Source organism: Lampris incognitus, chromosome 20, assembly GCF_029633865.1.
Source record: "Lampris incognitus isolate fLamInc1 chromosome 20, fLamInc1.hap2, whole genome shotgun sequence".
Classification (NCBI taxonomy): Eukaryota; Metazoa; Chordata; class Actinopteri; order Lampriformes; family Lampridae; genus Lampris; species Lampris incognitus.
Window position 1 is genome coordinate 24244782 of NC_079230.1, and position 16824 is coordinate 24261605.

At 46.3% G+C, this 16824-nt stretch overlaps 1 protein-coding gene across 1 annotated transcript; it reads right to left on the bottom strand.

The window, feature by feature from the left end:
- Nucleotides 1-8100: 8100 nt before the first annotated feature.
- On the bottom strand, nucleotides 8101-11696 carry LOC130130488 (uncharacterized). Its single transcript, XM_056300197.1, has 16 exons — nucleotides 11674-11696; nucleotides 11533-11588; nucleotides 11301-11390; nucleotides 11081-11208; nucleotides 10845-10988; nucleotides 10694-10765; nucleotides 10425-10592; nucleotides 10141-10237; nucleotides 9847-10070; nucleotides 9619-9772; nucleotides 9342-9550; nucleotides 9147-9264; nucleotides 8861-9066; nucleotides 8660-8777; nucleotides 8407-8576; nucleotides 8101-8187 (listed from the first exon to the last, which is right to left on the bottom strand). The coding sequence occupies exons 1-16, from the start codon at nucleotides 11694-11696 to the stop codon at nucleotides 8101-8103; spliced, it is 2064 nt and encodes a 687-aa protein (XP_056156172.1).
- Nucleotides 11697-16824: the final 5128 nt, after the last annotated feature.

The window sequence follows — 16824 nt, forward strand, 5'->3', positions numbered from 1 at the left end:
GATTTAAAAAAAACTGCAGGTGTGTACTGTAAAAAGGGATCCAGGACAATAATTAAAACTGAGTTAATCAGGGTTAAAATTTATTAAAAGAACCCAAAAGCCCTGCCCTTATTAATATAAATGTTGAGGGGAGCGCTACACACACTCACCTGTGACGCATCATGCTATGGACTCGGAGCAGCATGCATGCAAAACGGCAGACCAATAGCATTCGCATCACGCACCCTTACAGATACAGATACACGATGCTCCCAAATAGAAAAATAACTTCTAGCTGTCATGTCTGCCTGCACAAAATTCAAAAACTATGTGTATGGAAAGTCCACAATCGTGGAAACTGTTTCAGTAGGCTATCTTGTAAAGAATGACACACACGAGTTGCTCAGTGCAGCCAAGTATATTCAAAGTGATGTAACATGTTCCTGAGCGCGGGTCATGTGTATCTAAGGTAAACTAGTGGATAGCCGATGGCATCGATCTATCTAGACCCGTAACATCCTCCTTTTCCAAGTATAAACACATACACATGAAGTTAGTGCAAAATAAAATTACTTTCATATATGAACAACCAATAACAGTGCAACAGCAGTAAATCTCTTCATATCCCATACCAGTGTAATAACCACAGTAGCGTATGATAACATTTCTCCTCTTTTCCCCCTCTCTCCCACATAGCAACCATCAACATTATTCAGATTACATAGTGAGTTTCAGTGGAGGTTTAGACAGCCGTCCAACCCTTGTGTAAGTGTGTCCATCCGAACGCGGAGCGCCAACAGGAGTAGATGGCGCCTTGGGCATGGACCTGATGGGGCTCGGCTCGAACACAGCCTGAGGGGTCTCACTGACAGTTTCTGTAGCTGGATCCCCGTCCGGTGTGTGTGCCGCAGCGGGTTCAACAGGATCGTGCGCGGCTCGTGCAGCTGGCTCAGTCACTCTGAGATCGATCCTGTTACGACGGTACAGGGAGCCATCAATGTCCACAAGATAAGACCTCGGCGCAACCCTGCGGAGACAAGTTCCGACTCTCCAGCGGCCAGTGTTATCACCTGGCAGGGGCTTCATCCGTACGACTTCCCCAATTTCAAGTGCCGGCAATTCACGGGCAGATCTGTCATAGAAGGATTTGGCGAGTTGCTTCCTGTGGCGCAGCTTTTCAGTGACGCCCACGAAAACAGCTGGTTCCAGGAGCTTGCTTGCCGCCGGGATGGACGTCTTCAACCGGCGGGACATGAGGCGTTGTGCTGGGCGGCTGCCCATGTTTTCCGTAGGTGTATTCCTCCAGTGAAGCACGGCTTTCCAGGGGTCTTCACCATCATGCGCGGCCTTACGCAGAAGATTTTTTACAATCTTCACGGCCGACTCGGCCTTGCCATTCGCTTTCGGGTGTCTGGGAGAGGAGGTCACGTGCTCAAATTCCCACTCAGAAGCGAACCGTGTGAACTGAGCTGTGAACTGAGGGCCGTTGTCTGTAATAACCTTCTCTGGCTGACCATGTCGGGCGAACTGTGCCTTACATCGCTTGATGACTGTGTCTGCAGACATGTCGGGTAGAAGCTCACTCCCCCAAAAATCGAAATAGTCGTCGACTATTAGGAGATAGTCTTTCTGTCTGAAGCTGAATAGGTCCATGCTCAAGACCTGCCATGGCCTGGTTGGTACTTCGTGAGAGAGCATGGTCTCCTTTTGCTGATTGTGGGCGTACACATTGCAGGTCGAGCAGCTGCTTACAAAGTCCTTTATCTCTGACTGCATGTTGGGCCAGTACAATGTCTCTTGAGCGTGTCGGTAGCATGCATCACCCCCTATGTGACTTGAATGTATGCGCGTCAACATTTCTGGGCGGAGTGACTTTGAGATGATGACTTTTTGCCCCCGGAACAGAACTCCGTTCTGCACACTGATTTCATCCCTGAAGGGCCAGTACTCCCTAGCGATGAGGGGCGCTTCCTCCTTTACATCTGGCCAGCCCACGAGAACAGTGTTCTTCAGTGCCTGTAAGCATTCATCTCTGTCGGTGTGTCGTCTGATCTGTTCCAGCCGCTGGTTAGTCACATTCAGGTACTCTGCCTGGTTCACGTGCTGTATGTCTTCCTGCTCTTGTTGCAGAGAGCAGATAGCGTGTCGCTGATATGCAGTCCCTCTGCCGGAGCATCCAGCCGTAGCTCTGCTGAGCGTGTCGCTTATGAACATCTCTGGGCCTGGTTTGTAGATTACCCTCAGGTCGTAGTTCTGCAGAGTCATGAGCATGCTCTGGAGTCTCTTGGGCGCATTGAGAAGTGGCTTGCTGAAAATAGAGATCAGAGGCTTATGGTCCGTCTCTGCTGTGATTGGGTCGCGGCCATATAGGTAATGGTGAAACCTCTGGCAGGCGAAGACGATACTGAGACACTCCTTCTCAATTTGTGCATAGTTTTTTTCGGTGGGGGTAAGAGCCCTCGAGGCAAATGCAATGGGCTGACCTTCCTGCATGAGACAACAACCGAGACCGCTCTGGCTGGCGTCGCTCTGGATTGCGATTGGCTTAGTTACATCATAGTAGCGCAGGACGGGCATGGCTGTCGCCAGCGCCTTAAGCTCATGAACCGCCGCCTCGTGCTTAGGCAGCCAGTGCCAGGGTGTGTCCTTGTCCAACAGGCGTCGCAACGGCTCGCAGACAGTAGATAGATGAGGCATGAACTTGGCTAAATAGTTAGCGAAGCCAATGAGACGCTGCACGCCCTTGGCATCTGTTGGGTTCGGCATGTCAATAATGGCTCTCACCTTCTCTGGATCGGGCTTCAGTCCAGCAGATGAGAGAATGTGGCCATGAAACTGCACCTCAGCCACCTTGAACTGCAACTTCTTCAGGCCGAGGCGAAGCTTGACCTCGCGGCAGCGTTCCATCAACGCCGCAAGCTTGACGTCGTGGTCGTCCCCAGCCTCCTTGTCTGTGTCCCCGCAGCCGACGACCAGGATATCGTCTGCAATGGGCTCAACGCCCTTCAGACCGGCGAGGAGCTCGTGCTGCTTGCGCTGATATACCTCGGGCGCCACCGATACTCCAAATGGTAGCTTGAGCCACCGCTTCCTCCCCCAGGGGGTCCAGAACGTGGTCATGAGGCTACTCTCATAGTCCAGTTTGCATTGCAGGAATGCATCCCGAGCGTCCACTAACGTGAAGACTGCCTTGGGCAATTTATACAAAATGTCCTCCAAGGTAGGCATGATGTAGTGAGAGCGCTTTAGGGCTTTGTTCAATGGTTTAGGATCAATGCATATTCTCAGCTTCTCCGGTTTTTTAACAATCACCATGTTGCTGATCCAATCTGTAGGATCTGTGACAGGCGCAAGGTGGCCGTCAGCCTCGTACTTGTCCAGCTGGGCTTTGACTGCTGCTTTCATTGCGATTGGGACATTGCGAGGGGCACTCTGTACTGCAGCAACACTAGGATCAAGGTCAAAATGGACCTCCCCAGGCACGGATTCCACAGGGGAGTTGAACACGTCACTGTATCTGTTGATAAGCTGTTCTTTAGTTAGGGCTCCTGGTTGTGTGTGTTCCATTTTGAGCACATCCTCTGGAATTGTGAAATGCATGAGCCCTAAGCGTTCACAGGTGGAGCCTGACAGAAGAGGATGTTGGCTGGTCCTCACTATTTCGAATGAGAGCTTGTGTGTTTGGCCTCTCACAGTACAGTCAGTCTCAAAGGTGCCCATAGAGCTCAGTGTTTCCCCCGAATACAGCTTCAGTCTGGTGTCACTCGGGCGGAGAGGTGTGTTTGGGGCCAGCCTTTTCTTGTCTTGAAAGCCCATTACATTGCAGGTGGCTCCAGAGTCCAGCTGACATTGTTGTGGCTTGTCGTGGAGTTTCAGAGTCACAAACCACTTCTTTCCTTTGGTGTGCACTGCGCCGATTGACTCAAACATGTACAGATCATCTGCATCATTACTATGCTCTGGGGGTTCTTCTGTGTATTCCACACAGTTTACCTTGCCCTCAGCATGCCCCTTTTTGCTCTTTAAGCACACTTTAGAAAAGTGATTAAGTGTCCCACATGACCTACATTGTTTCCCGAAGGCCGGGCAATGCTCTCTGCCCCTTGAATGCGAGCTGCCACAATATTTGCAATTGCCTGCCTCTCCTGCTGTTCTGGGTGGATTGCTCTGTTTCCATTGGTTTTGTCTGGGTTGCCTAGCAACGGCATGCACTGCCTCCGGCTGCGGTGTTGTTGCAAACTCCATTGCTCTCATACGGATGTCAGTTTGCTCTGCTGCGCGACACATGTCAATAGCTGTGACCATGTTCAAATCCTTCTCTCTCAACAGCCTGCGCCTAACGGCCTCGCTTGCAACTCCCAGGACTAATCACGGATCATTTCATCTTTCAACTGTCCATACTCACAGGTTGCTGCCCTCTCTCTGTCTCGTCACAAAGGTATCAAACGATTCTCCTTCCTCCTGCTTGCAACTCCCGAAAATGTACCTCTCGTATATTGTGTTTTTTGCTGGCTTGAAGTATTTCCCCAACTCTCTCAGTATGGCGTCAGGATCCCCTTGATCATCTTCTGAGAGGTTCAGATTGTGGCGGTAAATATGCCTGCATTCACTTCCCATCACACTTCTTAGAGTAGCCGCTTGTATTTTCTTGTCCTTGCCAAGTATGCCCGTGACGAGGACGTAGTCTTCATATTCGGCCCGAAAAATGTCCCAATTGACACTCCAATCGCCTGTGAAGCTCATCGGGGACGGTGGTGGAATATTCACGTTAGCTGCCATTGTATGTGATGCTATCGGCGCCGGTAATGCTAGCGTTAGCTCCTCTGTGACAACGTCTTCAGCAGAAGTACTTTGCTCTGAATCGGAATCCTCCGACATGTGACCTACTCAGGCCTACAAACTTAAACATGCGAGCTAGTGAAATAAGAAATAAGTTCTCCGACTTCTGGCACCATGTTTCAGTAGGCTATCTTATAAAGAATGACACACACACGAGTTGCTCAGTGCAGCCAAGTATATTCAAAGTGATGTAACATGTTCCTGAGCGCGGGTCATGTGTATCTAAGGTAAACTAGTGGATAGCCGATGGCATCGATCTATCTAGACCCGTAACAGAAACCGACCATCAACCTCTGGTGACGATTCTAAAGAAGCCCATTCACACCGTCCCTGCTCGTCTCCAGGGAATTCTACGCCGCCTACAGGGCTATGTCATCAGCGTGGTATACAAAAAGGGCAAGCACATGTACCTGGCTGACACTCTCTCAAGAGCTCCAAATGCACAAGTCTCCCGGAGCCCTGCTGAAAATGATGCTTATGAAGTCATGTCGGTGAGTTACATTGCCACAGCTCACCTAGAAGAAATCAGACAGCGCACAGCAGAGGATGAATTGCTACAAACCCTCAGTGCAGTCATTCAAAGAGGATGGCCCACCAGAGAAAGCCATCTCAGAAACATCCCCCGCGATTCAACACTAGGCTCCCCTGCTGAACGTCTGATGTCACGGCAGACACGCACAGCCATTCCAGTGTGTACCAAACTACTGGAACCGGTTCCGTAGGACACCCAGCGAGTCAGCGCCCAGCTCCTCAACAAAAGGCTCACTCTAAAACACCAGTACAAGTCGCCCACTACAGCCTTTAACCGAGGGACAGGTGGTTCGTATGCAGACCCCCAAAGGATACGACCAACTTGGGACTGTAAAGGAGAGGAGCAAGGAGCCACGCTCTTACGTCATCCAGTCAGCGGGAAGACATACAGGAGGAATCGTCGCCACGTCCTTCCTGAGGACCCAGACTCGGAGAACATCAGCCCCTCCACCGGGAACAGTGTACGCCTCACCTAACATACACCAGAGCCAAACAGCCTTTCATGCATTTCAGTCGAAGTGGCTGTTCTGTTTGCCTTAACATATACACAGAACGGTGCGTCGCCATAATTATTAGTCTCTGTAGATTTAGGAGTTCTGAAGGACTAAACTCAGATTATAACTTGCACACACCACCCGCACCCCCTTTTCGATGGAAAAAAACCCCCTCCATTGATGGCCCTAATTGGCTTCCGTAGAGGATTACATCGTCCAAACGATTTGCAATTAACCAAAGGAGAAACACAAACGTCAGTGTTCCTTGGTTTCAACGAAAGGACTGGCCAACAGCAAGTGTAGCCAAGAATTCACTTTTGTTTCCCATGCTAGGTTTGTGGAGGAGACACCTTGGACCCAACAAGGAATCGTGGGTTTGAAACATTTATCCAACAAAATGTGTTTTTTTTTCTTTCCTTTATTGCATTTTTAGGCATCAGGCCATTCTTGTGGCTACTTCAGCGTTGTTGTAGATCACTCGCTATAACAAGGTTTATATCACAATGTTGAATCAGCTCTGTAAAGTTATTAAATCTAATTCCAAGGCAGCAATGTAATGTTTAAATCCCTTTCACTCATTCAGCTTCCATGCTTGGCAATCCTAACTATCCAAGGCGATTCTAAATTTCCTTGGGGTTTCTTCTTTCAACCCACATCCACTTAAAACAAAGTGAACCAAGAGCGCCCCTCGGTGAATAAAATAAATCAAAAGCATTATGAACAAAAATTACAAGTTCGTCTGGACACGTTTGAGAGAAACGTTTCATCACTCATCTGTGACCTTTTCAATCTCAACTGCAGGTATCCCCACCCTTACACATACAATCATGCAACTGCGTTAAGGGTGGGCATACCTGCAGTCAGTTGAGACTGAAGAGATCACTTAGACGAGTATTGAAACATTGTCCAGATGAATGGATTCAATTTGCCATGATTGTCTTTATCCAGATTGAGCATTCATTAAGACTAGGTATATAGAGTCATTGCTGTAATTTGGTTATTTACGATGTGATACTGCAGCGTGAACCATTGATGGGTATAACACTTATTTGCCTGCCCACCCACCCAAGATCACCAGCTGTCACTGGTGAGGACAAATGTTAGCCAGCATTAGGTCGAGTTTTTCTTGCTGATTCTTGTTTCAAGGAGAAGCCATTTGGAAGTTTGGGTGAGCGCTATTGTCAATATAGAAATGGCACGCGTCAGCTTGTTACGCCCCCCCCACTAACACCAAAGCACATTTACTGTGCTTTTGTACTTTCCTGGCCATGCAAACAGCCTCTTTTGTTTGTCTCCCCTCCCACGGTTAACTATTTAAGTGACTAGACTTAAGTTTCCACTAGTTTAAGCTGTACTGTCGATAAGTGTAAAGTCTCACAATTGCGTCCATTGTTCGTCATAAAACACAGCCAATCATGTCTCGTCTTAAGTTTTTGTTACATCCGTCTGGTGGCTAAACCGAGCTTTTTAGCCAAAAAAAAAAAAAAAAAAAAGCGTCGAGTTATTGCTCCATTAACCGTTTTAAGGCCTTGTGCCCAGCCAAGTTGCATTCATTTTCCCCATACCAAGTCCTTCACACCAGCTGTGTAGACAAAGTTTGAACATGAAGGACCATTGAAGAAATTTTATTAAGACAGATCATTAAAATTTTACATTCAACATAATTGTGCAACACTTGGAGAGGTTTCCTTCAGCTTCTGAAAGACCTGGAAAGAAAGAAATGACCATTAAAATGTGGATGACATGTCTGATTTAACCAGTTCAGAGCCATTATACAGACCTTTTCCTGGTCTGCCTTGAGATGTCAGACCTTTTCCTGGTCTGCCACGACAAGGTGTCGGACAAGTCCTTCAGCACATCGAACACTTTGACGTAATGAGCAGCGGACTGGAAGACTGGTCGTTTTATTGTAGGTTTCTGAGAGGTTGCAGTGGGCTCAGTTGTAGTGTGCTTGGTGGTGGGAGGCAGAGTGGTCCGTTGACCTACAGATACCAAGAACAGACTCAGCATACCAAATGTAGATGACAGACAGGTGGCAATTTCAAGTTAGCCAGCCACTTACTTTGCACAGAGTGTTTGGAATGAATTATGCTTCCTACACCAGGCATGTCAGACACAAACTTGTGCATTGAGAAGAGGCGGTGGAGTCCAGATAGGCGATAGACACACTGGAGCGTCACCCTGTAGAGGAAGGAAAACTTTAGACCCAAGTGTGCAAGTACTTCAAGTGTATTGTTCGAGTGGTGATTAGAAAGGCTCACTTGTCAGTATCATTCCTGGAAGCAGCAGGTAGTTTCCTGCCGACGACAATCTCATTTTCATAGACAATGTGACCTTTGCCAAGCTGGGGAAAAAGTAGACAGTGAAAGAAAGCAAACGATTCATAGGCTAGTATAATAAATGCACAGAAGTTGGAAAAATTCCCAAGTGATCCAGTGTTTGTTGCATTAACTGATCTACAACTGCCAGAAGTTAAATTTTGCTTTTTTTTTTTTTAGGTCTTACCCTCCTTTATTAGTTGCATAGTCAGTCATTCAACAAAAAAAAAAAAAAGGTACATTACCTTAACTCTGGTTCCACAAGTGTTCAACTGACATGAGAACAGAGCTTTGGAGTAATCTGTATCTTTGGGACCACAATTTGGGTCCAGGAGGGAGGTCCTAGAAGGCACTCCATCTGGCATGGCCAATGACACATCAGCAACTGCAGTCATCTTCCCATCATGGGAACACACTAGAGAGAGTCGTTTATACATTAGCACAAAATATTCCCAGAGGGGAGAAGAAAAAAAAAACCCCACAGACACTAGTGCTTACCAATTAGTTCAGTAGTAGGGAACCGGCAAGTTTTCACTGCGGAGCCATGGACTGTCAAAGTCCTACGATGCTTGATGAGGATCTCAAAAGTAGCAAAGAAAGCTTTCAAACCAATTTCCTACAATACAAAAATCAGACATGATCAAGTGTCAAAGAACAGTCAACTAAAAAAAACTTATTGCAAGCAGTGCACCCCCATACCTCATAAGTGTAGCCTGGTGAAAATACTGGCACATCCAAGAGCAGAGTCTCACTGTTGTTTTGCATCATGTAACCCAGTTGGGCAGCCAGCTCTGGGGTGAGGGGGTCTCTGCCGATATAAATCTCCCACAGATAGTCAAAAGGCTGGTGGTCTAGCTTAAAGCGGATGCCTTGCTCAGAACAGATGGCCTGAAAGGCTGGAGGGACTATAGAAAGGCATCAGTGAGAAACTCTGCCCTGCCTTGTGATCAGATATGATGCGTAAGGGTTTCAAATTTGAACTTACAGACAGCAGTTATCTGTGCCACAACTGATGTTAGGTGGCAGTAAAGCTCATCTTCAGGCAGAACAGTAAGGGTGTAGTTTATATTCAATGTGAACTGCAGGACGCCGTTGTTGAATAGCTGGGGGGGGGTGTTAGATTTTAATTTGATATTTGGCTATTAGACAGAGGAACCCTGCAGTCATCCTTTAACCTTACCTCCATTGAGACAACAGGGTCATCAAATGGCACCCTGAGTGTGTAGCCATGAGTGGCATTGGCCTGATGGAGTCTTGAGATTGTGTACGCGCTCTCATTTACAAACGGCACAGCAAAGTCGTGTCCATTTAGCTTCACAGCCAGCAACTCCACATCCTCGGGGAAATCGCCAAGGTACACCGTGAACACACGTTCCTCAATAACCGTTCCTGAAATGAGGCCAGTCATGTCATGGTTCAGTTTGTGTCGAGGGAGAAATGCAATAATGACAACTTACGGTTTACAGCAAGCACAGGATGCGATAGCAGAGGTGTGGCAATTGGTCTGTATATGCGAAGCCTGGTCTCTACAGAATTCTCATCCACCAAGAGTTGTTCGAAGTACAGATGGAAAACAAAGAACTCTTGATACTGGTTGTCAGTCACAAAGCTCTGCAAATAACATTCAAGTTTAAGTTCCTGTAAAAAAAAAAAATTGCATCTAGGAATATACAGTTTGTGCCGACCTTCCTGTAGGTTCCCTCAGCATTATAAGGGATGCTAATCCGGATTGCACCATTGTGCATAACCACATGGTATCCCCTTTCCTCTGCAACTGGCTGCTCCAAGAGTTGGCCATTGACTCCAACATTGATCTGCTGGTTTTCCAAACTGGAGAGACCAAAGACTAGAGGGGATGGTACTTCAGGGGTCTCCCAAACTAGATTGCTGCCATCGTAGTAACCTTCATCTGTAGGGAAATGAAAATTGTAGCTTCCATCTTTTACTCAAATTAATTTTTCAATATAAGTGAGCCTTACCAATGGAGCAAGCTGCCACCAGATCTACGATGAGGACTATCCAGTTCTGTCTAGAGAAGGCTGTTGGATGGACTACCTCCATGGTCACACCACCCACCTGGAGCGATTGAGTCATGGTATAAGCAAGCAACAGATTAAGTACCTATACTAACACAGCAGCCTCTCCTTTCATAGGTTTTTTTTTTTTTTGCAGTACATCACGTGAAGTTTAACACAGAATAGTTCCAATTTTTTTGACTGAAGCCAACTTCAGTTCCCCTCTACCAGTGAGGGCACAAGTTTACCATGGTGGTGAATGAGTGAGGTTGTCCATACGGGGTACGGAAAATGAGTCTTCCATCAGTCACATCAAATACATAGCCCTGCTCACGAGCTTCCGTGAGGGTCATGGGGGCCAGTTCCCCCTTCCCCTGGAACATCACCTGCCAGTCAGAAATGGCCGAGAGATAGGCCTTGGAGAGGAGTTCAGTTAGACAAGGTTGGATGAAAAAAAAAAGTTTACAACAGTTCAGGTTGCATTTAACAATTTGGTTTCACTGAAACCAAAGCTTACAGTTGTAAGGCTGGTATTCCAATCAACCTTCTTGGTATCAGATGGACAGGTCATATCACTCCTCACAGACGCCTGAAAAGAAACTGCAAGTTTAGAAGGCTCAATTGATGTTTGCCATGTCCGAAAAATAACCACCAATCTTCAGACATACTTCCATGTAGTTGGTCTCACAGGTAACCTCCTTGGGAGACCAGGGGAGTGAAGGAGAACAGGTCTTATCAATATCATATCTAACCACCTGTCCTTTGTCAGTGGTTGTAACTAGGTTAAATTTGAAGTGGAACACTTGATCATCCTAAAAAAATAAAATAGATGACAACCAGTTAGTCAAGGCAGGTTTCAATTTAAGCATAACATGTTTGAGTACACATGCAATCCATTACATACTTGATTGTATGCATGACAGGAGAAGTATGAAGCACGGAACTCAATATGGCCCGGTAAGGGGAACGTGTCGATGCTGTAGCCACATTCTGCTGCATAACGTTCAGTGATGGGGTGAACACCTTGGTCATCTGGGAAGGTGTAGTCCATAACAGTTTTAATCTCCCGCTATAGGCAATAACACTCCAAAAAGATGTTACAGGAGAAGACAGTAAAGACTTACCAACAGCCTCAAAGTGAGGATCATCCCCAGTAAAGGAGAGAGCAATAGCTATCTTCAAGTATCGATCCCGGCACGCCATGTCAAATACTCCTACACAGAAAGATAAAAATGGAGTAAACAGGTACTGGCTGCATGGCATTGTGAAAACTAGATCTTTGAAGTAGCAATGAATCATGGCCAAAATGTCTTCACACTAAAGATTTAAAATTGAAAGAGGTTTATGAAGTCTCACCATTTGGAGTTTCAAGGCACTTCAACTTCAACCATGTCGACAGGAGCAAGAACACTCTAAAAACAAAACACACCGAACAAATTAGATTAACACCCGGCAAGTCGGTTTAACTGCTGAAACACCTCCAGGGAAGCATCTTACCCAAGCCAAAACCCAGAAGCCATAGCCACTGATCCGCTGCAGTGTCTAAAACTAGCGGAACTGCTAGCAAACTACACCTGCTAACCAGCACAAGCCTGTGTGCAGACCACGTGCTTGTAACGTCCTGGCCAGACTGTCAGCTGAACACACCGAGCTTTCCTTTGGCTTTTATAGTCCATGTCTTCACCAGCCAACCACAGACCTAAAGGCGTGACACGCGCGTGTGTTGCTCATTAGCAATTAGGCTATCTCGCGATCAACTAAGCTCGTTAAAGTGAATGCTTCCCTCCCAGTCGATTTATTCCACTATTGGAGGGGGACGCGTGATGGTTAGGTGGCTGGTGCCGTTTCCTAATGGGAGTATTGGGTTCATTTGGGCTTTTTGTGTTGGGAACACCTGGAGGTTTCTTCTTCAGTCTTTCAATTAAGGTGAACTGGAGCCTCTAAAATTGTCCAAAGTTATGATTGGGTGTGGTTTTGTGTCTACATTTGTAAAAACAAATAGAATATATTGTAACATGCATGGATAAGTAGACACGTTGGTCCTTGATTAACGGGTCGGACCCTTTAGTCGACTGGTTAACGTTGTCGCTTGCGGAGTGAAAAATACGGGTTCGCGGCCCGGCTGTAGCGGTACCCGGACTGCCGCCCCCGCCCCCCGCATTCGCTACAGTATCATATACATACTTTCCACCGAAAATTTAGAGTCAGGTTTTCCCTATATAATTCCCTTATCTCATTAACAGGGTGTGCTCTATGCGAACTTGCCCCCCCCCCTTTCTCCCCAATTGTAACTGGCCAATCACCCCGTTCTCTGAGCCATGCCGGTCGCGAATTCACGAATCATATACTATGGCCACGCCAAGACCCCGAAAAGACACGCCCGCCTCTATTTCTGATTGGTCCGTCACTACACGTCACCCCTATCTTCGATTCGACTAACGCGCTTTTGAAATGTGTGCGATGGACTATCGCTTCGCTTGGAGGAGCTACGCGAAAGAGGACATCTCTCAAGAGACTTGTACAAATTACACTGATGTAAGTTCGTAATAATAAAGGAATCTGGGTGTAATTATTGATGATGGACTGACTTTTACTGAGCATATTGCTGCAGTTACCAAATCTTGATAGTTTAGAGTCTTTCAATAGGAGATTGAAGACACATCTGTTCACCTTATATTTACCTAGTTAAATGTCCTGGTCATATGTGAGATTTGTTGTTATTGTTGTTGGTATCTATAAGTATTGTTGGTAGCTTATCATTCCGTTCGGTTGTCGTTTGTTTTGTTGCTGATGGATCATGGCAGGCCACAGCAATGAAGAGGACCAACCAAAGATCTGGTTTGTATGAGTGATGTTTGTTGCAAAATAGCTTTTAACACCTGCAACATCAATGAGGGCTACTAGTATTAGCACCTGTTCCTATTCCCTTGGATTTTTGAGCTTTTTTCTTATCTTATAATTCACATAATAATTTAGATTACAATTTGATTAAATTTGATGTTAATTTAGATTGTTGGTATTTTTGTATGTCGCTTTGGACAAACGCGTCTGCTAAATGCCTAAACATAAACATAAAATCACTCATGAAGAATGTGGTCAAAAGGGTAGCCTATAGGCTACATAAAGTTACATTTATTTAAAAAACAACAACAACAGCAAGGCAATGAACAAATAATTCGGCAACTTCCATGGCCAGATATATTTAAATGAATGGTTCATTGCGTCTTGTCAACGTGGAAGCAAAAACTTGTCTTTAGTAGCCAAACGAAACGTCTCCGCAAAGCAAATACAGCATTGAAGCAGCGTAGAATATCTTTTGTGAAGCTTTCGAATGCTCACAGCGAGGGTACGGTAGAGCTTCGTTTTCCAGAGGAAAAGGGTGATCTTCAGGTTGTGTTTTGAACATGTGGCCACACATGGGCATCTTCTGCATAGGGGTATAGGGAATTGGCATGAATCCGGGCAGTAGGTGATGTTTTGGAAATCTCAGACATGCATTTGTTTACTTTCCAACCAGTGGCTGTTAAGGTTGGAGCCAATTCTTCTAAATACAGTAAATACAGCTTGTATTTACTTACTTATACAATACTTATTATTTAATCCTCCATGGTAGCAGCGCACAAGAGGGACAAGCAAGAAATAAGACTGTGCATCAATCAAAAAGACCTCAACACAGCATTGAAAAGACTCCATCACCCCATGCGTTGTGCTGATGAGGTAGCAGCACAGATGTCAGAGGCAACAGTGTTTTCTGTCCTGGATGCGAAGAACTCCTTCTGGCAGATACGTCTTGACAAGAAATCCTCAATGTTGACGACATTCAGTACTCCATTCGGGTACTACAGATGTCTACGAATGCCTTTTGGTATTAACTCTCCAAGCAAGGTGTTTCAGCGCTCAATGGAACAGCTGTTCATGGGCTATCCATGCTCAGTCATTGTCAATGACATCATCATCGGAGGCCGTGGAGTAGCTGAACACAATGCCAACCTGAGAAATGTACTCGAATGAGTGAGATAGGTCAACCTCAGGCTAAATCCAGTCAAGTGCAAGTTTCGCCTGGACCAAGTAGGCTATGTAGGCCACATCTTCACAAACGAGGGCCTAAAAGCTGACCCCTCTAAAACTGCAGCTATCACTGACATGCCAGTCCCCACAGATATCATTTCACTACAGCATTTTCTTGGAATGGTAAATTACCTTGCCAAGTACGTTCCGAACTTCAGTGACATTGCAGCGCCTCTCAGGAAACTGACCCACAAGGAGACAGCATGGTGCTGGTTCCAGCAGCATCAGGAGGCATTTGACTGTCTCAAGTCATGCCTTTTCCAGCCCACCGGTATTGGCGTACTACAACGTCAAGGAGCCAGTCACATGTAACCCAGTTAAAACATGTGGTTATAAGGGCTGATGCTATAGTATTGTAGCGAATTCGGGGGACAACGCAACCACAGGAACTGCAGCAGCCGGGAAGCGAACCCGTATAGCCCGCACCGCAGGAGACATCGCTAATCGCTCGACTAAAGGGTCAGACCCGCCAGCCAGCGTGTCTACTTATCCATGCACGTTACACTACCCCCCTCCTTCGGGAAGCGCGTCCCCGCGCTTAAGCATATCAGTTCCTTCACGCCTCAGGGCGCATACGCTTCCGATGGCCTTACGGTCGCCCCATCCCACTTCTGACACCAATGTAGCAAATTCGGGGGACAACGTAACCACAGAAACTGCCGCGGCCGCGAAGCGAACCCGTATCGCCCGCACCGCGGGAGACATCGCTAACCGCTCGACTGAAGGGTCAGACCCGCCAGTCGGCGGCCAGCGTGTCCAGTTATCCATGCACGTTACAGTATACATAGTGTTAAAAACATTTAAATAAGGTTTCGTTTAAAAGGGTTTAAAAAGTGTGATGTGTTTTCGTTCATTAAAGAGTATAATGTTTTCCTGGAAACTGTCTAAACCAGCGGTTACGGGGGTTTATGACATGCTGCAGGAGTACAGGTCGGGGAGGTGTTTCCGCACGGACGAGGGGGGGGGGAGCGGTGGACGACGGAGCCGGAAGGGAGCGGCCAGTGAGCGCGATACAGATAACTTCTGTGTTGTGTGAGTGCACAAACCATTGTGTAATTTATATCTTAGGATTGTCTACACAACAGTCGGGGTGAGAGTACAAGTTATATATTGTCGGAACGTGAGGAATTTCTACCCGAAATTCAAAGAGCGTTTAGGTGTGTGCTACTGCTAATGCTAAGTGCTCGACGTGTAGCATAGAGTCTGTTCATTACCCGTGAACGGACATTGGCTAGCTTAAGTTTAGCTAGCTCAGTTGAACCGTTGGAGGGGTGAGCTGCTGCTTCCAACCACCAGAGGGCAGAGCAGAGACCTGGGACGAAGTTGGGAGCAACCAGGGCTTCACTCGGCGTGTTTCCGGCGACGCGGGAGAGAGGACAGACATCAGACGGTGACTGTGCGAGATGCCAACCTGCTGCTAAACCTGCAACCGGGACGGTTGAAGAAAGACAAACCAGGAACATCGTCTCAGGTACCACACTTGTTCTGTTGCTCACGGAGGAGCGAAGGGGCCATTAAGTTTTGGGCCACAACGATCACAAGCACCGAACCAGGCCTGCAACTTTATATTTTGTTTTAACATAATTTTGGTTTTGCCTGCTTTAGGGGACAGTATCCAGGTGTGTGTGTGTGTGGGGGGGGGGCGAATTATATTGGTTGAATTTAAGTGACATTGAGATTGGTTAATTGTGATTTTCTAGGGGAATCCATCTTGGTGTTAAAGTGTAGTGTTTTGTTATGCACTTAGTGTTGAAAAAACTTAAGAGGGTTTTCCTGAAGAAAGGGAAATTTCAGTTTGAAGAACATTCCTATTATTATTTTATTTTTTCATTTTAAATCAAAACTCATTCTTTAGTTAAGTAAATAATTGAGACTTATTTTTCTATAAAACCTGAGTTGTGTGATTTTATTATACTTAGCTGCCTAGAGGGAATGATTTCATATTGACGGAGACATACAGACGCATTTGGTTAGAAATCTTTATTAAAACCATAACTTTAAAGGTAGCCTTAAAGGTATGTTCATAATAGGTAGATTTAAAAAAAACTGCAGGTGTGTACTGTAAAAAGGGATCCAGGACAATAATTAAAACTGAGTTAATCAGGGTTAAAATTTATTAAAAGAACCCAAAAGCCCTACCCTTATTAATATAAATGTTGAGGGGAGCGCTACACACACTCACCTGTGACGCATCATGCTATGGACTCGGAGCAGCATGCATGCAAAACGGCAGACCAGTAGCATTCGCATCACGTACCCTTACAGATACAGAGACATGATGCACCCAAATAGAAAAAGAACTAGCTGTCATGTCTGCCTGCACAAAATTCAAAAACTATGTGTATGGAAAGTCCACAATCGTGGAAACCGACCATCAACCTCTGGTGACGATTCTAAAGAAGCCCATTCACACCGTCCCTGCTCGTCTCCAGGGAATTCTACGCCGCCTACAGGGCTATGACATCAGCGTGGTATACAAAAAGGGCAAGCACATGTACCTGGCTGACACTCTCTCAAGAGCTCCAAATGCACAAGTCTCCCAGAGCCCTGCTGAAAATGATGCTTATGAAGTCATGTCGG

Excerpts from the sequence above, each read along its gene's own strand:
- LOC130130488 (XM_056300197.1), bottom strand. The coding sequence starts at position 11,696 with ATGGCTTCTGGGTTTTGGCTTGG. Across the intron at positions 10,766-10,844 it reads GTGAGACCAACTACATGGAA|GCGTCTGTGAGGAGTGATAT; the intron begins GTATGTCTGAAG and ends GTTTCTTTTCAG. Across the intron at positions 10,071-10,140 it reads GGTGGCAGCTTGCTCCATTG|ATGAAGGTTACTACGATGGC; the intron begins GTAAGGCTCACT and ends ATTTCCCTACAG.